The sequence below is a fragment of the Delphinapterus leucas genome, chromosome 12 (genome assembly GCF_059928025.1).
Source record: "Delphinapterus leucas isolate spDelLeu-1000000601 "Yukka" chromosome 12, BTC_Dleu_Yukka2, whole genome shotgun sequence".
NCBI lineage: Eukaryota > Metazoa > Chordata > Mammalia > Artiodactyla > Monodontidae > Delphinapterus > Delphinapterus leucas.
In genome coordinates this window covers 89,888,718-89,913,087 of record NC_143140.1, presented here as the reverse complement: position 1 = coordinate 89,913,087, position 24,370 = coordinate 89,888,718, and the positions used below count along the sequence as shown (strand labels likewise).

Sequence of the window (24,370 nt, the reverse complement as noted above, 5' to 3'; positions counted from 1 at the left end):
TCTAAGTAAAATCCAATGACTTTCTTACTATTAGAATTGCCTTGGGGCTGATCTCAAGTTAATATATTCATTTTGTCTCCTTTTTGTCATAAAATCATGTGGTTCATTTACTAGCAAAAACGTGGTTATTCAGGAGATATTTTTTTCTACAAAGTGTTTTAAGGAAGTTCAAAATTGTTAGGACTTGTGTATGTTGATTTGTTAGTAATCCCCTAACTTTAATTTAAGAAATTGAATATTTGGGTGGATGGGGGTAGCACAATAGACAAAATCTTGTAGTAGAAGGATCTCTGCTAGATAATCTTTTATTTCTAAATTCTACTTTTCCATTTGCCAATGAAATGTGAATGACTGTTTAACACATTTACTTTGTTTGATGCAGTAGTAATTTTTCTTTCGACTTTGGGGAAGTTCAGATTCTATATATTATCATAACTAAATTCAAGGAACATTTATTTAAAAACTTACAATGCCCGGTGCTATGAGAATATCAATGTAAAGAAGACAGTGTCTATTTTCAATACTACAATGTAATAATGGATCAATCAAAATATATGTAAGTGGATGGAATGATGAGTAGGTTAATCGGGAATTATAAGTCAAGGCAGGCTTCTAGGAAGAGCTGGTATCTGAGCTTGCGTTTAAATAGCTGATTGGTAACTATGGTCATGTAAAAAAATAAAATTAAGAAAATCAATCTTCTTTATAGCTCACAAGGTGTTTCCAATTTTTAAGATGTAGCATTGATATACATGAGCTCAGTGCTTAGCAGCGCAGGTCTTTACATAGAGCATGCCCTAAGCAGCCCTATGACATTACAGAAAGTGTTCTAAACCACACGTTGCCTGCCAGCCTTAGAAGGACTAGAGGAAATGTCTTTCTTTACCTCCACCAGAAGCCCGGTCCTGGTTTTCCAGTGCAACTACCGCCACGTGATTTGCTTAGACTGTTTCCACCTGTACTGTGTGACGAGACTCAATGATCGGCAGTTTGTCCACGACCGTCAGCTTGGTTACTCTCTACCTTGTGTGGGTAAGTCTAGCACTTTTCCCTCCATTTCTAATTCTGATTAAGAACAGAAAGAGGAAAATTACTGAAATAAAACTATCTTAGATATACCCATTCCTACTGAGGGGCTGAAAATTCAGACATCTGTTTGAACATCGCTAGGCAAGAAAATTAAAGCAAGATTAGTTTATGCAAACAGGGGGCATTTATTTCTAGAGCCATCACTTCCTTTTTTAATTTTTATTTTATATTGGAGTATAGTTGATTAAAAACGTGTCAGTTTCAGGTGTACACCACAGTGATTCAGTTATATATACATGTATCTATTCTTTTTCAAATTCTTTCCACATTTAGGTTATTACAGAATATTGAGCAGAGTTCCCTGTGCTTGTAGGTCCTTGTGCTCGTTCCCTTAGCAGAGTAGGTGCTTGTTGGTTATCTATTTTAAATATAGCAGTGTGTAAATGTCAATCCCACACTCCCAATTTATCACTTTCTTTTAATGACAAAGTCCATATCTAACCACAAGTGATGGATACTCTTGCAATGGAACCCACTGCTTGAATCCACTTGTTCACTTTTCTGACCGTGGGGTTTGCATGAAGCTGTAAACGGGAGACTTACTGGTAAATAAGATTTGAATGTACTTGGTGGTTGTATTTCTACTTGGGCATAGGCCAAAGGATATTTTGATGCTCACAAACTAGAATGAATTATTCGGCTAGTGTGGCGTGGGTACGATGTGAAGTACGTATCTATCTTGCGCAGCCCTGTTCGAGATTGTTCTTCCTCACTTCGTGGTAAATGCATTATTATTATTAGCCCTCACACTTCCCCAGATCCATACAAAACAGCCCTTTCCCCAAAATTCATTATTTAATGTCTCCAGAGCCTGGGAAGCAAACCCTTCATTAGTGTTTGAATAGTGACGTTATGAGAAAAAAAACTGAGATCAGTCTTCTGGGACTATTAACTATATATCAAAAAATAGAGTCTGTGTGTAGAATTAGCGAACTATTTTTCCAATAACACTGGCCCCGCAGAAGCCAGAAAAGAGCAGCATAAAGCATTTATTTCTATTGCTGTATGACTCACATACTAAATGTCTTGCTAACAAAGTGTCCATATAAGTTCACCATTTCTGTATAGAAGTCTGATACCTCTTACCCCCAAAACATATGTAATAAGATGTTCTTTTTTCCAAACCTAGTCTTTCAAACCTGTCTCAACCACCTTAAGCTAAACGCCTTCAAAGCTCAATTTTAGACATAATGTATTCTTCAAGGTGTGACTAGTCAACAGTGAACCAACATTTTCCATTCGCATAATTTTTATGATGAACAATTAAAACTGGTTCAAAACACCTTTCATATACAAGCTCTGCTTTCTTTGTGTGAGCTCCTCATTTGTCCAGAAATTTTGTTATGCTTTGAAAGAGTGGGATGCTGAATTTTATTTCCCTGAGAGTAAAAAAATAAGCAATGATTAGAGCCGTTACTGAGTACTTACCGTATATAAGGTACCAACCACTGGGATGCTTACATACGTACATCCATTTAATCCCCACAAAGCCCTGTCGGAATGGATGTTGTCGTTCTTCCCATTGTATGGATGAAGTGTTTGAGGCTCACCGAATTTAATTAAACTGCACATGGTATTACAGCCGGTAAGTAACAGCTGGTATTCAGAGCCAGCTAGTGATGGCTCTAGAACTTGGAGTCCTAACCACTATATGAGTAGATTAGCCTGTAAACAAAAAAGCACTATACCTCTAAAAGTTATGTGGAAAGGAAGTTCAAGGGAAGAGTATCTCCAATTTGGGGGCACTTTTTCCATATTTCAACCAGCAGCAAACTTCAAAAGCAGGAATTATTTGTATTTTTCAGAGGAAGAAGTAAAGCCTCAGTAGGACTGAGTACCCAGCATCACAGAGTCAGGAAGGGTAGAGCTGAGACTTCAACCCAGGTGTGGTTGCTCCAGAGCTCTGTGTTCCCCCCACCCTCCCATCCCACTTCTCTCTGGGCAGGGCTCTCAACCGCAATGCACATTTCAATAACATGGCAGTTTTTAAAAGTCCCAATGCCTAGGCCATGCCTCTGGGGGTGGCCCTCAGTATTTGTTAAAGGCCCCAGGTCTGAAAGTTTGAGCACTACTTCCGGGGTGAACATTCTACAGGCAATAGGTATTTTCCATGGGAGACTGTAGCACAAGCGAGCGCGAAAATACTCCCTCTCCCCTTATCTATTTTGTCCACGAGTGATCTGACTTGCTAACCAGCATAGGTTTTTCCATAAACGTTGATGGATTTGAAAAAAAGATGGGCAAACACGGCCAAAATGGCCTCTTTCCAGAGCCTCTAACAAACTCTTGCATGAAGTTAAGGGCTTTGGGAAAAACTTCATAATTATTTCGAAATATTGGCTGTCTTTTTGCTCTACCTACTGTTATCACATCCTATGCTAGGGATTAATTTGAAACGCCAGAGCATTTTGTATCTTCTCTTAGCACTGAGTATCACTTACCCACCCCAGTGGAGCCTCAGGGATTTAGGTAGATTTACCTTAGAGTGTAGCTAAAATAAAAATAAAATGTATATGATGACGACTATGCAAAATGTGTTTAGTCCATTAAGAGTCCTGGTAACACAGATTTCCTATAGCAATGGGGTGTCCGAGGGAATAGTTCCCACCTTCCCTATAATATGCTGTTGGCATTGCCACTGGTGCCATCCAAGTGCATCCCCGCCTTCAGTGCTTCACTTTTTTTTTAACACTTCTCCTCCCAGGTCACTTTTCATGTAATTCCCATTTTCATATAACATAGAAAAACCATTTCCTTTCTATGGAATAAGTCCACTCACCAGCTACAGTCCAGTAGTGTCCCAAGTGTCTTAGTCGGCAATATTAACTACGAGGCAGATAGCTCTGGCCCTTTTGAGAAACAGAGATATTCTTGATGCCTGGAGAGTCAAGAAGGCTGCTTTCTAGTCAGCTTTTCAGGGAGCTAGGCATAAAACCCAACATAAACGATCATTTTGGCTTTAGAACAATGCTTTCCCAAATACACACAAATAATCCAAGTCCATATAATTCCTAAAACCACACTGAAAAGTAGGAAATATATTAAAAAATAGATCACCAAAGAAGATGTGCAAATGGCCAGTATACTTATTGAAAGCTCAGTGTAATTAGTTTCTAAAGAATAGCTAATTTTAAAGCATAAAATATAATGTGATAGACATATATTCAAAAGAGGTAAAAATATAAATTTAAATATTTCTGAAAAGCAATTTGGCAATTCATATCATTAGCTTTAAAATAGTAACAACCTGCTTAGAAGCCTGTCCATACACACATTCTCTATGTGTCGGTCTCTGTCTGTGAAATACACAGCCTATTCTCTTCACGGCTCCTAGATCTTGAAAAATTGTGACAGTCACCATGAAAGTGGCAGCAGCAGGATTCAGGCAGCTGAAGGGCTTCCAGTCCAAAGTCAATGTTCTTTCTACCCCAAAATTATTTGAAATGAAATCTAACTTCCTAATTTTCTGAGGGTAATGCTAAACTTTTTGTCTTATTTTTGGGGTGGTTTAGCAATTTTGGTAGTTTTGCTGTGGTTTGGACGTATGAGGCAGTGTAAAGTCAGGGTACTAACTTAACTTCTTTAGCAAAAGCAACACTGAAATCACAGAAGCAGGGGTGATTTTCACCCATCCATGCTCCGATGCGGCTTGGCTCTGCGGCCTCTGCCGCACCCCATCATTCAGGGACTCAGACTCAGCCTTCTGTTACCTAGTGGTTTTGCCATCCTCAGTGACCTCGGAGTCCCCACTGGGTCCTCTTCACCCAGGCCGACCGGACCAGGAAGCCAGAGCAGGGGCATCATGGAGGGGCACCATGGAGGGGCAGGGGGGTTGAGACCGAGCCTGGAAACGGAGCCCATCACTTCTTCCCACATTCCGTATTCCGGAACTCATCCCCGCAGCCCCTCCCACCCGCACAGGGTGTGGGCAGGGGGACCGGCAGAGGGGGCTGTGGTCTGGCTGTGTACCCGCAAGGGAGCCGGCAGGCCTGCAGGCGCACAGCCCTCTCTCACGCTGCGCAGAGGAGGATGGATGGGAAATTTACTGAATGTATTTTTAGCTCTCCTCCCCCCACCCGCCTGCGATCGGAACAACACTCCATCAAGTATCTTCATTATAAGGAGTGACTTGTGCACAGACAAGGACCAGAAAAAGAGCTGTAGGACAGAATTGATGGTGTCCAGGAGCTCGTTCTAGCTAGATCAACGGGCTTTGTCTGTGCACTCACCTGTTTGGCCTTGGAAATGCTGCCTTTGTGGAATCCGGCTTCACAGGGGACAAAGGAATTGAACATTTGTTTGATGCTCTCGTGTGTGTCTTTAGCGTTTTACAAACGAAGTGACTATGCGTCTGTTTGAAGTGGTACCAGCAGCAGCGCTGCTCTGTTTATCTTTCGGAGGAGCCCATGTCCCAGTAAACTGCGCCCCTGATTCTTACTTTGCCTGGGTTTCTACCTTCCAAACTGCCTTTCAGCTTCTCTTGCATCTTATTAAGTAGTTAAAAATGCAATAACATTTTAAATAGCAGAAGTAAGGCGGGCATACCTTGAATAGCTAGTGGAGAAGGCAAAAATAATTTCTTTCCACCTACTTCTGCCCTGAACTCTTAAGAAGAGCATTCTACCTTTGTTTTATAAGGGCGAAAGCAAACCAGTTTTAAGTATAAATTTATTACTTATCCAAAGAGTTCAGGAAAGATGCTTGTAAGTCCCTAAGGCAGCTCCAAGAGTTGTTCAAAACAGCTGTCTTTAGGCTTTCTTCTTCTTTTTATTAAAATGTACGTTACCAAATTCCTCTCCCTGGCCTTCTTGGCAGCCAGCGTGATTTTGGAGTCTGTACACTTGGCATTGTCAGTAGAGAGGGTGGAAGGATTATCATCATAGTCAATAGAATATTAATTGACCTGTAAGTGTATCATTTTAAATGGCTTGATGCATTCCTAAATTTATTATGAGACATACCACGCATACACAGCAGTGTTTAAATACATTCATATTGTTATATGGATTTGTATAGTTACAGAGGACCTCTGGTACCACCACCCAGATCAAGAAAGGCAGCATCGCCAGCATCCCGGACACCCTCCATGTCCCCTCCTCAACCCCAGCCTCCTCCCTCTTGGCTTGATGCAACTATGATCTTGACTTCCGTGATATTCATTACCTTGCTTTTCCTCATAGCATCACCACCTATGTCTATACATTCCTAAATAATACAGATATTTGCCTGCTTTTAACTTTCAAATTGTTGCTTGAAAGGTTTTGCCAAATTTCCCTGACCAGAAGCAATCTCAATTCCAGTTACACCCCTAGTCAGAAAACTCTGAACACGTGTGCAAAGTATTCCAATATTCAGGATTTTCAGTATTATTTTTGTTACGTGTATTGTGTTAATCACGCTAGAGAATGGCTTTGTTTATGCTTATCTTCCTCATCTCAGGTGCTGTCGTGTGTGAAAACAGTTTTTTAATTAGCTTTTTCAACAGGTAAATTTTGAGCTCACATTCAGAGGTATAAAAGAAAGCTATAGCAGGGACCCTGAAGAGTTACTTGGACAAGAAGATCAATTTTATCACAATTTGGCGAAAGTAAGGATCTTATACTCAGATTATGAATTTTAAAAAAGCACAGCTCACTAACAGTGTTAAATATGCTCCTTCATTCGTGGGTAATTCCAGGTGGCACTGTCAGCGGTTCTGCATTCAGTTGCTGGGGAGCTCCACGGCAGCTGCTGCACGGCTTCTATCAGGGTATTCCGGCCGCGGCTTACAGCTGCCAAAGAGGCTCTCGGCAGAGTGTGGCATGAAAGGCGCAGCGGGCCAGACCCTCTGTTCATCTCTCCAGCGTCTCAGGAGAGGAGAAGTGTGTTGTATCTTCATGAGCCACACGCTTCTGGAGCTAGTCGCAGCTTTATTCCGAACAAATCACGGCTATCTGTGGCCTCTAGGTCAAGAAAATTTAAGTTTATTTGAGACAGAAATTGCTTTGGGTTTTAAGTCCACATTTCCTGATTTGGACAGATGCTGCTTTTTAAAAAGTGTCCTAATTGCAGAACGTTTTCCTTTACTACTTCTCCTCCCCCATCATCATCCACAGGCTGCATTCAGTGCCTGCTGGTTCTGTGTTTACTTCTGTACGTTGGCCACTTGAAACAGATGTGCGCGTGCACACACACACACACACACACACACGCAGTAACTGTGATAAAACTTTATTCTTCCTTACTGTGTGATGTCTTGTATTAATGAGACTTCATGCACAGAAATTGCTATGAGCTGGTGACCTCCAGCTATCTTTGAAATAATTAATAATGTGCTTAGAGGAGTTGATCTACATATTCATGCAAGTTTATATCACTTGGTTCCTAAGGAGGACAGTGAAACAATTTAATGTTTTAAATGCTGACCAATTTAGCAAGAGGAGGAGTGGTTTAATATTTTAATGTCAAGATGGATATAAATACATAATATCTGAATCAAGTAATTATGGTATATATTCCCAGTAAAATCTGAACACCTTTCAGACCATCTTATATGCTCTGTTATTGACTCCACTTAGGAGTTTGGAAAATGAATATTTCTTATATTTTCAGCTTTTCAAGCCTTTACTAGAAATCATCTATCTTGGAATTATATATTTATAGAGGGAAACATTGTGTGAACAGAGTTGCAATATTGAAAGGAGGGGGGATGGTAATAGTGTTCAAGGAAATGGTATCATTCTGACTTCGCTCTGAAACTCTCTTCTCTGCCCCCCTTGCTGCCAGAAACGGCTCTTTCTTATGGCTCACGTGTAAGAAGGCTTTTGTAATTGGTCACTGTATTAGTTTTCTAGGGCTGCCATAACAAAATACTTCAGACTGGGGGCTTCCCTGGTGGCGCAGTGGTTGAGAGTCTGCCTGCCGATGCAGGGGACGCGGGTTCGTGCCCCGGTCCGGGCAGATCCCACGTGCCGCGGAGCAGCTGGGCCCGTGAGCCATGGCCGCTGAGCCTGCGCGTCCAGAGCCTGTGCTCCGCAACGGTAGAGGCCACAACAGTGAGAGCCCCGCGTACCACAAAAAAAAAAAAAAAAAAAAAACAACCAAAAAACTACAGACAGGGAAGCTTAAATAACAGAAATTTATTTTCTCACAAGTAAGAAGAGGCTGGCACTCCAAGGTCAAGGTGCCAGCAGGTTTGGTTTCCTCTGAGGACTCTCTCCTTGGCTTGGGGATGGCTTCCCTCGTGCTGCCTCTTCCCGTGGTCATCTTACGGTATGTGCAGCCCTGGTGCCTCTCTGTGTGTGCTCATTTCCTCTTATAAGGACACTAGTCAGATTAGAGTAGAGCCCACCCTAATGGTCTCATTTTAATTTAGGTACCTCTTTAAGGCCCCATCTCCAAACACGGCCGCACTCTGAGGCTGGGGCTTCAACATATGAATTATTCGTATGTATTCACAATATTCAATTGTGTCCCTCATTTTGAGAGACACAGTTCCATCCATAATAGCCACCTTCTAGACTCTGAAACAGTTTGCACATGCTTGGCACCCCGAATTCTGAGAAGGTCCCCTGGACATGAACCCTGCATACAGCTCTGCTCCACGGGGTTTAACTTCCCCCTGTTCCTAAGATACAACTTGTTCTTCATCCTCCCTCTCCCCCCACCCCCTCCCGTACTCAGTATTGGCTGGTTTCCCAGGTAGCAACACCCATATGCCTGAGGAATACAGGAAACTTTTTGCCAATTATCTAATTTTAAAATCTGGGCTCACTGACAAACATTTCAGGGAGGATCCTCTGAACTTTTCCATTCTTTGTGAAAATAAAAATACAATAATCATCTCTGAGGTGGAGGTGGTTAGGATGGCATTTGCAGCCCTTAGTCCTCGGTTCCCCCAGTTGGATTGTCACAAACAGAGGCCCCTAGAGAAAGCTCTACCGGATGCTGTAGTCTGAAGGGCTGTAACCAGCAGGACCTGGATGTCACAGCAGACACGCCCATGCAGCTCAGTTCTTGCCCGGGGTGGGAGGTGGGTGCTTTTCTTCAAAGTGGTGCTTCTATTTTCAGGCTCTGCCATCCCATTAGGACTTACCACTGCCTTCATGGTCAGACTGGCCTCCACATCCAGGGTCCAGCTGGCAGAGGGGAAAGAAATAATAGACGAGACGTGCATCTTTCTTATCAACCCTGGCCTGGAAATGGCACATGACTCTTCATTCGTTGCCTAGGACATTACCATTTGGCCTTGTGGGCTGCAAAGGAGCCTGGAAAATGAGGTCTAGAGAAATACCTGGGTACGGAGAAGAAGACTTTGAGTAGACACCTGGCAGTCTCTGTCAAAGGTCTTCCTTTGGAGGGTTGGGAGCTCAGCTTCCAAGTCAGTAGATGTGGCTGCATCCACAATTCAGGGATCGTGGGCCAAGTCCTGACTTTGCAGTCAGATGTTGCTCATCCAACTTCTGACCTGCTCTACCAGATGCTGAGCTGATTTCCTCATTTAAAATGAAAGTAAGTCTTAACTCAGAGAGAATGAAATAGGATTGTATGTAAAAATGACTGGCACACTTCCTGATACACCATAGGTGTTCTATATGTGACAGCTTTCCAGTCAAGACCAATTATAGGCCCCAATTTCAGATTGTTTTCTAAATACTTACAATTCTAGCAGGAAACTTAAAGCTGCAACTTGGGTTTAATTAAGGTTTCCTGGCTAAAAAGTGAAAATATGATTTCTTTTTGACATTTTCTACGTTAGCACGTTAACAATTAATGGAGATAATTAATTCCTATGAATCAAGAATTAACATCATAAGAAGTTTAAAACATTACCTAAATATAATCCTGTTAAAAAAAAAAACTCTAGAAGTTATTGATACAAGATCTTATTAAAACTATTAAATTAGATTCACTCTATATAACCAGATTTTCCAAATTAGTCTTTTATATAGGGGACATATGTAGAAATATAAACAGTTGCATTAACAAGGCTACCATTATTTGGTATTTCTCTTCTTTTACTTATAGTATCAATATGCTGTATTACTAACTGTTAGTATAACTTTTAAGTCCTTCCTCAAAAATTTTTTATTCTGAATAGGCCATCAATAAGTAATGAGTAAATTTCCCTCAAGTGCTTTTGGACTATAATCAAGTATAGTATTGAACGAGTATGTAGTCTGAAATTTAAATCATATTATTCTAAAGGAATTGAGAGATACACTAAAAGAAGTAATCTGTGTGATGCACGAAGAAAATTTTACAGCCGTTGTTTACTTTTTATATCATCCTTTAATTTGTGTATGTGTTTAAATGTACATAAAATAGTAGCAGTGTTTATATTAAATTACTATTGGGATTCATATTCAATTTTTGTTTTCTTACAAAAATTGGTAGAGGTTCCCAACCAAAATTTTGGAGAGCACTGATTTAGACCAGTGGCTTTCCAACATTTTTACTGCTACCCACAGAAAGAAATATATTTTACATCATAATAGACTAAATATATAAATTATACACATATATGTAATGGAAAAAAAAACCTTTACAAAACAATATTTTCCTACTATATGAGACACACTCTGGTATTTTCAGTTTTAACCTATTTCAGATGCATCCAAACAGGTAAAAAGGTAGCCCTATTTTAAATCAGCTCATTTTAAGCCCTAGCCCTTCAAAGGAATACCACAACTTCCCTTAGCAGCCCGTTTTAGTGTTCAGGCATTTCAGGTGCCAGAGGTATACTCGAGTACCATATTGAAAAATAATTTTTATATAATTTTAAAGCATAGCTCATGTCTTACTCTTCAATAAAATAAATTAAATAGACTAGGTTTGAGCAAAGTAGAAAAACAAAGCCATCCATACATTCTTCTAAACTAGTCACTTAAAAAAATATGTGCTGAAGCATGTAAAATTTTGACACAACTTAATAAAAAAACACATTTTAGGTATACATTTAATTTTCAGGAATGCCATTACCAAAGATAGAGACAACATGGAAGCTCTAGGAATACATTCCTGGATGGAGCTCCCACCCAACTCACACGTGGGTGTGGGAGGGTGCTGCCTCCAATGAGGAGGTCAGAGGACTCCCACCTCCTTTCACTCCCAGCCACCCCCAAGCCAGACAGCTTCATAACTGTCATTCAGTAGAGTAGCTTTTATAGAAATATAATTTAACTATTCTCCTACCCTAAAAGGTAATGACTTCTAACAGCATTTACTTCTCCGTTGTGTTTTAATTTATAAATAAATTCCCTGTTAGAGATTCATCAGAAATACAATGGTTAATGTTCACAACTTTGTCTCCAAGTGTTATTTTTTCTGCCATGCTAATTCTTCTCAGGGAAATGCTAACAGTAGGCTTAATATTTGTTCTTTGGGACCTGCAATAAGATGGATTCATTAGTTAACTTGAATTTGTTTCTCAAATTAGACTACTGTTGTAGAAACAGTGCTGAACTAGACGTCCTGACACTAGTCCTGACTCTACCATTAGATCAACACCTTGTTAATTTTAGGTCAAATCACCTACTAGCAACTGGGGACTGGGGCAGGCCTTGTGTCTACGTAACCTTATTTAAACTTCATAATGATTTTGTGTGGTCAGCATTAATAATCCTGTTTATCAAGTGAGAAAAGTAAGGCTCTCAGAAGTGAAATTCAGACACAAGTCTGCGTGACTCCAAAGCTAAGTTTTCCTCTCCACCTTTTATTCATGAAATTCGTTTCATCTCCAGGACCTCTGCCACCTCAAAAATACTAAGATCCTTGACTCTTGGCCCCTAAACCAGGAGTTACTTTTTTACTTCTATGAAATTTATCAGACTCAGAGTAAAAAACAAAATCAATTCAATAAGTGAAGAAAGCACCTACTAATAGATGTACAAGATATACTAACATCTCGCTCTCTATGTGGTGTCTTTAGATCAGTGGTTATCAAACTGTGTTCCATGGAACCATGAGGGGTTGTCCATATGGCACATCAAGGATGATTTTATGTAGAAGGAAATGGATGGACAGTAACAGTATTCCTGTTATGTTAACTGTGGTCCTATGTCAATACTTACCAAGATTATACCAGGCAAAATAGGTCTACGGTCTTCAAGTCATAGCAGAGAATTTGTTTACAGTGGTGTAGTTTTCTTTATATTACATTTTTTGAAGAAAGAACTACACACTTTGTATTGTGAATTAAAATAGCATAATTTAAAAGTGGCCAAGACTAAATTTTAATTGCCCCGTAGAATTGACATAGAGCGGAAACTTGAATTTGTTACTATTAAAATATTGTGTTACAGAACATTTTTAGTAGGAACAAAAGTAAAAGAATTTGGGGCACTTCACCCTCTAAAACAACTCAAAGCAATTTATCCTTTGGATTTCTTACTCCTTGTTTTAATTTGAACGTGCTCATTTCAGTTAGAGACTGTTATTCACTTTCACTTCAGTTAAATCATTGGTCTTGGTGAGTTTTTATCATTCATACATACCTAGGCAAGTAGTAAAAGATGTTGGTTCAGAGGGAATAAGATCTCTTGTTGATGAAATACCACCACCATCATCAGAGTGTATTTACCTAATATACCACTTTAGAAGGTACTGTTTCAGGAACTGGGTGTTACTCTAGGCTATGCACAGCTTCTGTAGCTACCTTCATATCAATAGGAGTAATTACCTATAAAGTATGCTTAACTTACGTGCTAAGTGTAGCATACAGGCTATAAATCAACAACAGCTAAATTCAAACTTTATTTTCCAGAGAAACCTCTAGGCTGCAATTTTGCCATTCTTCCTTCTGATCCAAAAAATAAAAATAAATCAAGGTGGAAAAACAGCTGTAAAGCTGATAATGAGATTTGCAACCAGCTAAGACATGATCTAAATCATGAGAAAGTTTAGAAGTCCTGTTATTCATTTTCCACTGTGCCTAAAATCCAGAAAACCCCAGTTCAAGGAAAAGGAGGCCCACCTTGCCATTTAAATAAGGAGGCTGGCACAGGTAGCTCTGTTTTTCATGATCTACATCCCAAGTCATATGATGTGTTTATGGGAAAGTTAGAGGAACACTGACAGTTGCAGAAGCTTTTTGGGGGGATAAAAACCATTAACAGGGATATTCTGTTTACCAGAGAGACTGCAGTGAGACTCAAGTAAATAATAAGCATTTCAGAAAATTACCCAATTACATATTTAACCACTCCAAGGCATTCTGGTCTCCTGGGAAAATAGCGTGCATTTTACAAAATTGCTTATAATTGTGACTTGTGTGTTTGCAAAGGAACCCAGCGTGCTGGTAGGAAGCACATTTGTCAGAGCTTAGCGATGGAGTCTTTTTTTTAAGGACTTTAAATATAAGAGAAACATTTGCAGTTGCTTTCCAGATGCCAATAAAATATGTTTCAGAATGACGTATTATTCTAGAAAAGTCTACAGAGCTATTTTGATGCCTGAGGGATTTAATTCAAAGTACACTTGAAAACATTTAGCTATTGTTTTAAGAATGTTATTTTTCTAATGAGACTGTACATTGTAAGGAGATAGATTTCTAAGTCACAAATATTAATTATTTATATTACAGAAAGCACCCTAATAACTTTGCTCTTTTTATTTCATGTAGAAGTGGATAATTTAATTACTGAATCCTTAAAAATTTATACAAATAGTTTAAAATAATGTTCTCTTACCTTAGAAGTGGACCTTAATTTCCATTAAAAAAATCTTCATGGTCACATCTTTAAGAAATATGTTGAACCATGGCATCTTATTGAATAATAAGATGCGATTTATATATATATCATCTGACTCAAAACAAAGGCATCTGTATAGGCCTCTATATTTTATAAAGTGTGCCCTTCGAATCCCAGATAAAGCAGATCTTACCGTCACGGCCATTTTATAGGAAAGAGCATCTACTACATCCCAGGCTCTGTTTGAGTCAAAGGACAAACAACAGTTCACAGAAAAGATAAGCTTGTTCCCCTCCTGGAGCTTACAGCTCAAGGGGGTTCCAGACATTCATCAAAAACCATGAGTTATGCAGTTACTGACTGAGGAAAGAGGTAGAAGAAATGGAGGAAGTGGGGCAGAAAAGGGGCAAGAGTTCTGACCAAAGGAACATCCTTAGATAAAACCTTGAGACAGGCGGGAATGAGGAGGCTTGAGGAGTGGAACACAGACCAGAGTGGATCAGGGTGAGAAAAGACCAGAGAGTGGGCAGGGCCGTGTTGGCCGCACCTGAAGTTGCTGTGAAGACTTTGGTCTTTCTTTAAATACCCTGGGAGAAGTCGAAAGCCTTGAAGCTTCAGACAGAAGTAGCATGAGCAGATTTGCATTTTTAGAAGATCAGTCAAGCGGGAGGAAGGAAAACTATTTCAAAGAAGCGAGAGTGGAGGGGACAGGCCAGGAAGGAGTGGCTGGGCATCGCAGTCTGGACGTGATGCCAGCTCATCTCGTGGTGACAGAGTGATCTTCAGACTGTAACTTGCAAACGCTCATGAAGAGTATCATAGGATCCTAAAAACGAACAGAAAATTAACTTTTATTCAGTGTAATGTAGGTAACATTGTACATTTCACTTTGTAAGGGAGGAAGCAAGCCAGTTAGAGGGCTAATGACGGAGTTCTGTGAATTACCCTGGCTGAACTTGCTTTAGAGCTATGCTCTGAGATCACAGTGAAGGGCAATGCAAGAGGCAAATTCAGAGTTTCTTCCTGTAGGGCCGCCGTGGAGGGTTGTGCCTACTAGCAGCGTCGACTCACAGAAGAAATCTCTCCTGCACAAACCAGGCCTCTTGTTGTTGCATGAATAGAAGCCCCTAAAGCTGGCGTAAGGAGAGAGGGGCATATTGTCAAGGATGGGGTGTCTCCCGTTGCAGAAGGACAGGTGTGGGACAGACTCCTTCTTCGTCTCCTTCGCCTCTGCCTACCTGCTTTCTTCCTCCCTTGCTGTACACCAGTTTCCTCTGCTGCTGGGTCTCTGGAGCAGGAACATGCCATCCTTACTTAGCTCACAAACTGAAATTCAGAGAGTCATATGCCTTGGTCAGCTGACTCATTTGTGTCAAAGATATTCAGACGTTAGTGCAGGAAAAACACTGATTCTCCTAAATTTCGTGAATACTTTCTATGATGTCCATAACATAACTGTTAGGGATGATGATGTTTCCTCTGTTCTGGCCACTAGAAAGATCAGAGCTTCCGAAACGTATTTTCAGCAAGTGTACTATTTTATGGCATGGATTTTTGTGTGCTCTCCTTAAGCTTTGTCCTTAGTAGTCTCTTACTGTTTTACATTCTCTCCAGTTGTTTATCTACTTTAATCTTACTGTTTATTTGTACAACTGTCTCAGATTCTTTCTTGGATGTTGCATGAATAGATGGATAAATTAAAAATTCCACTTGAAAATAGTAATAGTTTCTTGGTGCTAAAATGGTTGAGAACAATTGTGGCCTAGAATACAGCAGATACGCAACAAGAGTGTAACAATACAGAACATATTACCTGTAGAATTTTATTCTTCTTCTTTAGGCATTTATTCCATGGCTTCATAGTTACCTAAGTGGATTACCTGCACAGTCTAATACGTAGCCACTGATCATATGTGCTTCTTTAAATCTAAATTCACATCAATTAAATTATATAAAATTAAAATTCACTTTCTCATGATCACAAAACAACTTAAATATGTCTAATAGCTACCGTATTAGAGCAGATATAGAACATTTCACCACCACAGAAATTTCTATTGCACAGCATGACATCAGAGAGTCTGAAATTTCCTCATTAATAGCTTGAAAATAACTTGTGAATTAAAAGACCCAAACTTACACCTTCTGATTCTTTCTTAATCATATTTGTGGTGCTTTTGTCTTTTTTGTTTGCTTCTGTTCTGGCTTTGCAGCCATCAACAGACCTACCTTACTCTATTCCTGAATTCTGTAGGAACCTCAAAATCCACTTCCTTTTTCCCAGGTCCTCTCAGTACTGTCCATTTGCTCACTCTTTTTGCGCTAATCAAGATTCCATTTTCACCACATCACTGTTCTGGTTAAGCCCACTGTGACTTCATATTGCACCTCGTATCACATCTGCCTCGATTTCTTCCTTGACTCCCTGAATTCCTGTCTCATGAACTCTCTGCACCTGCTTTGTGAGTGCTGTTTTGCTTATGAATCCTCACCTGGAGAAATCCTGTTTCTCTCTATGTCCCCTTGCCTGGAGTGCCTGCCCACTTTCTCTCTGTGACTCCAGAGACCTCAGTGTGTCCTCTACCTGCCTAGACCTCCCTAGGCCCAAGGTCATGTCCTCAATATGCTCATCTCCTGTTCCATTTTGGAATCTCCCTAATTACCTGATAAAAATCACTCTTGATAACTCCAATTAAACTGTAAGCACCTCAAATACAACCTTCAAACCTTGTTCTCTCTTTGGATTCCCCATTTTGCTCAGTGCTGACCTCCTCAGGAAAAGCCACTTCATAAGTACGAATCAGTTGAATTGCTGAGGTCATAAAGCCACGGACCGAAGTTAGCGCCTTGGATTTCTGGTGATAGCTCTGCTTCCAGCTCTCTGTGTGAGCTTGGGCCCTGCCTTCGCTCCAGAACAGATTCCTGTAAAGTTTGGCTAGTCCGTTGCTGATGGTTCTGTCAGTTTAAAATTCTGCAGTTTTGTCAAGTCAGTCTTCTAATATGTTTTACTTTTAGGTCCCCTTGTACATATATCTTGATATTGTCAGCTGATAGATATTGCTGATTTTAACTTATACATCTGGTGAATCTGATGACTGCCATTTGGAACGTGAACGTTTTGCAACCCTCTACCAAGGTCTCCTGTTATTTTGTGCTACATGGCACAAATCCATCCATCCATCCAACCACCCATAGATTAGATTTTTCCTGAGCTTGGTGCACTGTGCTGGCAATAGTAATGAAAACGTTAAAAAAGACATAATTTCTCCTTTCAGGGAGCTTCCAGTTTATTTGGAAACAGACATACAAAAATATGACAATGGAGGGTTGAGGCAAATACCTACTATATTTTGTTGCAGCGTAATGGTTCATTGTATTATTTGTTCTTAATAAAAGTGGTCATGATTATCTTGTGACCAGGACATTAAGTTTGAGTAATTCTCTAGAATATCTGTTTAAGCTATAGAATTTCTTTTGTTGGGATTTGGCCTCAATTTTAAGGGAGTCTGTCCTCCCGAAATTATTGCTGAATGCTAAAAGCATGGCACAGGGAGAAGTACTTTGTTGTTTTGTGGCCAAAGTATATGTTTTGAATGGAAACACTTATTGCCTTAGTGAACGTTTGACTACTCACGTCATCAGTAACCATGTGAATATGTGCAGGGACAGTCTGGAAACCCACAAATATTAGGAAACATGAGCAATACGTGGTGATTTATACTCTTAGAGGACTTAGGCTTCACTTCACATTCTTGTGCCTTGAGTTTTGATTTTGCTGAACTGAAGGTATTAGAAATGAAATTGAGGGGAAAAAGTGTATCTTTCCCCTCTTTAAAGGTGTTGTTTTACTCTATTTAATGTATCATTTTTAGTAAACTAAAAATGTAAAAATCCAATTCTAGTACACAAATATATGCAGGAGGGTTGTCTAGTGCCCTGACTGTGGGGTGTCGTTATAAGATTGATGAGACTTGGTCTGACGTTGTGGCATCATTTTCAGATTCAGCCTAGTCTAATGTTGTTACCAATTAAAGCGTGAGTGACACTAATTAAATTGAAGAAAAGGGTATTCGTAAGTGGATGATGTAAACAGAAAATAAAGTTAGCAATTGACATTATGACCACAGGATGTTTTTCAAGAATGAGCTGTGTGGTAAAAGGGTATATTTAGAGACAAGAAAGACAAAAAGGCATTTGATTGACAAACATGATTTGTAGTTTAATCCATTACATTTATGCTGTGATGCCTTGTTCGTTGAAAGTACACAGCACCCTTCAATTTTATCACAAAGCTTCTTTTATGTTGAATTATCACATGTCAGCTAACTGGTCACACTTTAGAAAACTGAACCCAGTTTTGTGCTTATATATATATATTTCTATATCCAGGGAACCCCAAAACACGCTTGAAAGGTGAGATATACAGTCTGAAATGTCATGACCATTGTATATAACCTATGATAGAAGTAAGGTCACATAAGCCAAGCAATGGAAAAGCAACATATAGGGACCTAGCAATTAAGTTAAATATATCTCAATCCCTGAATAGAAAGAGATAATTGAAACATGATATATATTAGTGGCATAGAACATATGTAGACTAAAACAAAAGTAGAAAATGAATGCTCCCTAAATCTGGTAGGTGATGAAAAATCTGAATTGCTATTAAGCTTTATTAGAATGGTTAGTGTCTTAAGAAGTACTGAAGGCACAAGGAGTCATGGTTATTAGAAGTGAAAGTGGGACACAGTGGTTCATTAGTCTCTCATTTTTAATGGCTTTTTGGTGCTTTTTGAAGCATTCCCTTACTGTCATGGCCAATCTTTCCAACCAAACACACTCTTAACGGATGGTCAGGGAAGTGCTCTTGCCGTCCTTTACAATGAAGAAAGTGCCAAAGGGAATCTAGAGATCAGTTACTGATGGAAACAATGCAGAGGTGCCATCAGCACATACTGAAATGTTTGCTATCCTCCTTGTACACTTTGGAGGAAATCTGGCATCTTCTGAAATAAGAGATTTTTTAATGATGAAGTTCATGAAATAAGTTTGCTTCATATAGACTCCTAGAACTTTAAATTTGATAGCAAACTTGGGGATTATTGTACCCACCTGGATATTTCATAGATGAGAAAACAGAGACCTAGAAAGGTTAAGGCAACTGGCTGTGGTATAGTGGGAAAAAGACAGGGTTTATACTCGGACAGACATGAGACTGAATTTCAACTCTTTCAACCTGTGTGACCTCAGGCAAGTTATTTCACTTCTCTGAGATTTGGCTTCCTGATCTCTAATTAAAGAGATTCTTCTCTAAGTGGGCCTGATACAAGATGCCTATATTTTAAATAAATGATAGATTTTACATATGTATACACCAGTGAAACCATCACCATGACCAGTATAAAGCACATACCCATCAATTTCTCCCACACCTCCTTGCCCCACCTCCCATTCCCCAAGTAACTACTGGTCTGTTTCCATTTCCTGTTTACACTTTCTAGAATTGTGTGTAAATGCTACTACGTAATATATACTCTTTTTTGTATGATTTCTTTTGTACAGCAAGATTATTGGGGGATTTTATCATTGTGGTGTTTATCAAAAGTTTATTCCTTTCTGTTGCTGAATTGTATCCTATCATGTGTATATAACCGCAATTTGCTTATCCATTCAACTGTTGATGAGCATTTAGGTTGTTTCTAGTTTCTGGTTATTACAAACAAAGCTGCTGGGAAATTTTATGCAAATCTTTGTATGTGCATATATTTCTTTTGTGTGTGTATAAATACCTAGAAGTGGAATGACTGGATCATATTTTAAGAGCTTCTTTTTAAGAAACTGCAAAACGATTTTCCAAGGTGACTGTACCATTTTGCATTCCTACGAGGAATGTATGAGGGTTCTAGTTGCTCCATATCCTTTTCAACACTAGATATAATCAGTCTTTTGAATTTTGATGTTCTACCAAGTGGGTAGTGGCATCTCATTATGGTCTTAGGATATATTTCCCTAGTGACTAATGATGTTGAGCATCTTTTCATGGGTTTATTTGCCATTCTTTTATCTTCTTTGGTGAAGTGTCTGTCCAAATCTTTTGCCCATTTAAAAAACTTGGGTTATTTTCATGTTATAAACATTTGAGTCCTTTATGTATTCTGGATGTAAGTATATTATCAGATAAAATTTGCAAATACTGTCTCCCTGTCTGCAGCTTATCATTTCATTTTCTGAACAATGTCTTCCAAAAAACAGAAGTTTTTAATTTTGATGAAGTCCAGTGTATCAATGTATTCTTTTGTGGATTGTGTTTAACATGTTATATCTAAGAAATCTTTGCCTAACTAATGGTCACAAAGGTTTTGTCACTCAGTTTCTTCCAGAAGCTTTGATTTATGTTTTATATTAAGGTCTCTGATATATTTTCATTTACCTTTTGTGTGTGGTGCAAGGTATGAATCAAAGTTCCTTTTTTTAATATGGATATCCAGTTGTTCAAACACCATTCATTGAAGAGAATACCTTTCCTTCACTGAATTAACTTTGCACATTTGTCGACAATCAGTTGTCCATAAACATGAGGATCTACTTCTCTACTCTGTGTTCCATTCTGTCATCTATTTGTCTATTTGTATGCCAGTAGCATACTGTTTTGACTATTGTCGATTTATAATAAGTACTGAAATGAGAAAGTGTTTATTCTTCAACTCTGTCCTTCCTTTGCAAAGTCATCTAGACTGTTTTAGGTTTTAGTTGTTGTTGCCTTTTGACTCAAAGTCTGAGCGAGGATGCTATGACTCGTCTCCATATCTTTGGGTCTTTAGCCAGTGCTAACCTCACTCTGCTGTGTAAAATGTAGAGCTCAGTTTTTAAAAAGGCAGCTCTTTTGGTCTTGCGTATGAAAAAGAGTTTTAAAGAAAGAACTGGGGAACACTAAGCAATAAAAAATTAAAAGCTGCTAGAAAGTTTTCTTTAATAGAATGTTTAGTTCAACTAATTTTTGTGAACTATGATTTCTAAGTAAAAGCCATTAGCTTTTTTGCGAATTTGCCTTTAATCAGTCTCGTCAGTTTCTGTCACTTTAGTTCCTTCATTTATCAGTTTCAACCCAGCTGATGGTTCATTCTCAATTGCTGCTACGTCCATTTTCAAGGCTCACATGTAAATGTCCTCCGTGTCTTACCTAACAATGTATGGCCACCATCTACTGGCAACAGAGGGCAATCGCCAGTTCTACGGGCCTCTGGGGAGAAAGTCTGTTTCTCATTCACTTGCTTTGTAAAATATTCCCTATGAACTGATCACCGGGAAGACAGACAGCCAGTGATACACCTAAATCCTGACTAATGGAATGTTATAATAAATGATGAAGTTCTGGATAATAGATATGTTGTTTTACTTCCAGTAGCTTCATTTTGAATCGTTATGAATAGTGTTTTTCTAGTATCCATTTTTGCAATGTGTTTCATAATTAAAGCAATAAGCTATTTTTATCATTATGATGATGATAGCAATCACTTAAATACTCCTCGCCATAGATGAGACACTGTTTGAAATACCTGTTCCCTCCTATGTATAAAAATGCCACCAGGAGCTTCCCTGGTGGTGCAGTGGTTGAGGGTCCGCCTGCCGATGCGGGGAACACGGGTTTGTGCCCCGGTCCGGAAGGATCCCACATGCCGCGGAGCGGCTGGGCCCGTGAGCCATGGCTGCTGAGCCTGCGCGTCCGGAGCCTGTGCTCCGCAGCGGGAGAGGCCGCGACAGCGAGAGCCCCGCGTACCGCAAAAAAAAGAAATGCTACCAGTAACCCACTATCAGTTAGGAGTATAATATATTCTTTCACACCATATGAAGATACAGGCACAGTCCTTCTATATTCTTATCAAGTTCCCTTTGTGGTAATGGTTATCAGACCTTCCCAACACGACACTTTTAGAACTACTTGAGAGCGATGCTAATTACTGTTCTATGAGAAGTCACCAAGAATGACAGAGATTATTGTGGGGTTTTCTTTTCTTCCACATCTTTTTTGCCGAGGTTTCCTTCTTGTTTACAGGGACCTGCTGATGTAACACGATGCAGTATTTTGAGAAGAATGTGTTACCTATGAGAATTGTTGCAGAGGGCATAGATGATAAGAATAGTAGAAACTCCCCCCGTCGTGTAGGGTCCCTTGTGGGCACTCTTGTGGCCACAGTATCCCCAGACCCTTGAGAAAATCCTCCCACACTGTGGGTGCTCAGTATTATTACTGAATAAACAACAAAAAAAATCTAAGTCAGGTAAAGTGATCAGTAAAATACTTTGCGCTTTGGACTTTGTTAGCTGTACCTCCACTCAAAAGAAAATAAAATGTTTTTTCACTGGTAAGCTAATTCCATTGACAGTGACACAGTGGTACAGCTTTTCCCCCAGAGCAGGAACCTGAGAAAGGGGACAATTTTCAACACTGTTTAGGGGAAAAGGTCCACAGCCTTCATAAGATTCTCAGTAAAAGATTCTGTGACACACAGAATCTTCGTGATGTGTTAAACATCATGATCTAATGTTGAGACAGTTGTATTTTTATTTTAAAGTAAGAAGTTGAGAGTCTAAAATAATTGAACTAGATGGAAGGAATATTGTGAAATTCTTTAGCACAATATTTGTCATCTCTGCACAAAAGACAAGAGCCAAAAAGAAAGGAAAGAAAAGGAATCTGGGCTGGTCACTACCACCTACAGTAGCTGTGGTCTAACAGTGGGAGGGCAGTGCTAGAATCCAGCGTGCCCAGCCGTCCAAGAGACCCCAGGGACCCTCTGGTCTTACCTCCTCCATCTGGGCCCCACTGTCCTCCAGACTCTCAGCCACCGCCAATCCATACCCCCCAACCTCCCACAAATAGCCACCTACTCACCTTCCTGAACCTGACCCTCACCACCCTCCCCCCATGCCCAGTGAGCTTTCCTGTCTCCTCTGCCTTTTAGACTATGGCCTCTCCCCTTGGGACTCCACTGGCACCAGGCCAGCCCCCCAGGACACCTCTTCCTCAGCTTCCCTCTCAGTGGCAGCCTTTCTCTTCCCTGTTGACTGGCCCCAGGACCAGAGATACAGCCAGCATCCTTTCAGCCCTGTTTCTCTTCCGGGTCCCTGTTGCCCTCTTTAGTCCCAAGTGCCTCTGAGGCTCATGTCATTCATCTCAACCACCTTCTCTCCTTCCTCATCATGTGACATTGGGTCTGCTGGTCATTCCTGCTCATTGAAGCTGGGCCTCCTCCCCAGACTCTGCCTTCACTCCTGGTGAGCAGTCTGACCTTACACTTAACTAAGCCCCGTGTACAGCCCGCGCTCCTGTGACTGCACGCGGGCAGCTGGGCCCAGCTGGGCATCAGTACCTCTGCCTCGCCCACTCCAAGTGTGCTCGCCATCCACCCTCTCCACTTATTTACCTGCCTTTTCTTCTTCTCTAACTTCAGTCTGGCTTTTGGTCCGTCCATTCCACCAGAATGTTTCTCTAAATAAAATAAGCCAGTTAATGACAACAGAACTATTTGACGAGCACCCACTGTGGGCTGCTGGTCTCGGGGTCCCTTCTCCCTCGATGGCTTCTCCTCCTCTGCCTCCCATTCACATCATTTTAAAATTTATATGCTAAGCTCTCCTCAGACCTTCAGAATTTCATGTTAAGCTGACTCCACAAAAACCCCGTACAGATTCTCCAAGCCATCAAAAGCATCTCAGCCTCATCTGATCTCAAAATCAGTCTTGATTCCAACCCTTCCCATACACACACCTGCCAGACCTATTCCTCTAACCTCCCGCGATGTTACCCCGTCCAAGCTTACACCAGAAATCTCAGCACCATTCTTGGTTCCTCCCTTTCTGATGCCCTGATAAGCCATCACCACCTCCTGTTGATTACCATCCCCAAAGTATGTCAAATATTTTCACTTCCCTCTGTCTCTGGGCCACCACGCTAGCTAGTTCAAGCCTTTACCGTCTGTTTCTTCAACTACTGTGGTAATCTACTAACGTCTCTCTTCTCTCTGTCAGGCACGTTACAATCCATTTACCACACACAAGCCAGAATGTATTATATCCCTGTCCCAAAAGTGGCTTCTTGTTTCATTAGGAAAAAAAATAAAAATTTTTCAAAATGTTCTACAAAGGCCTGAAAGTTTCCTTTATCCCTCTCTTTACGTTTCCTGCCCTTCTGTAGTCATATTGGCTGCCTTTATGGTCCTCAAGCAAACTAAGCGGTCTTCCAGTTCAGGGCCTTTGCACATGCTCTTTTTCCTACCACCCACCGCCCCACCCTTTCCCCTGCTATGCTCATCACTCCTTCTCATCCTTCAAGTCTCACCTTTTAAAAGTCTTAACCGTGTCCGTATAACCTGGTCCCAGCTCCCTGTTTGCTTTTTTTATACTCCTTGTAACAATTTGCAGTTATCTATTTGTTAGTTTATTTGACGTCATTTCTTAGAAGGCAGGAACAATGTCATCTTGCTCACACTTGAATTCTCAGTGCTTTTCACTGTGTCTACAGGCACATAGTAGGAACACAATAAATATCAGTTGGGTTATTTAATGCAAATACATATCAGATAAAATCTAGACTTTAGCATTAATGCTGC

The 24,370-nt window shown here is 40.2% G+C and overlaps 1 protein-coding gene across 1 annotated transcript in view; it reads left to right on the top strand.

The window, feature by feature from the left end:
* The window catches only part of PRKN (parkin RBR E3 ubiquitin protein ligase), a 1,255,012-nt gene that overhangs the window by 861,958 nt on the left and 368,684 nt on the right, over positions 1-24,370 (top strand). The window contains exon 7 of the mRNA XM_022562266.2: positions 896-1,032. Coding sequence (XP_022417974.2) covers positions 896-1,032 — 137 coding nt within the window. The remainder of the gene's footprint in view (positions 1-895; positions 1,033-24,370) is intronic.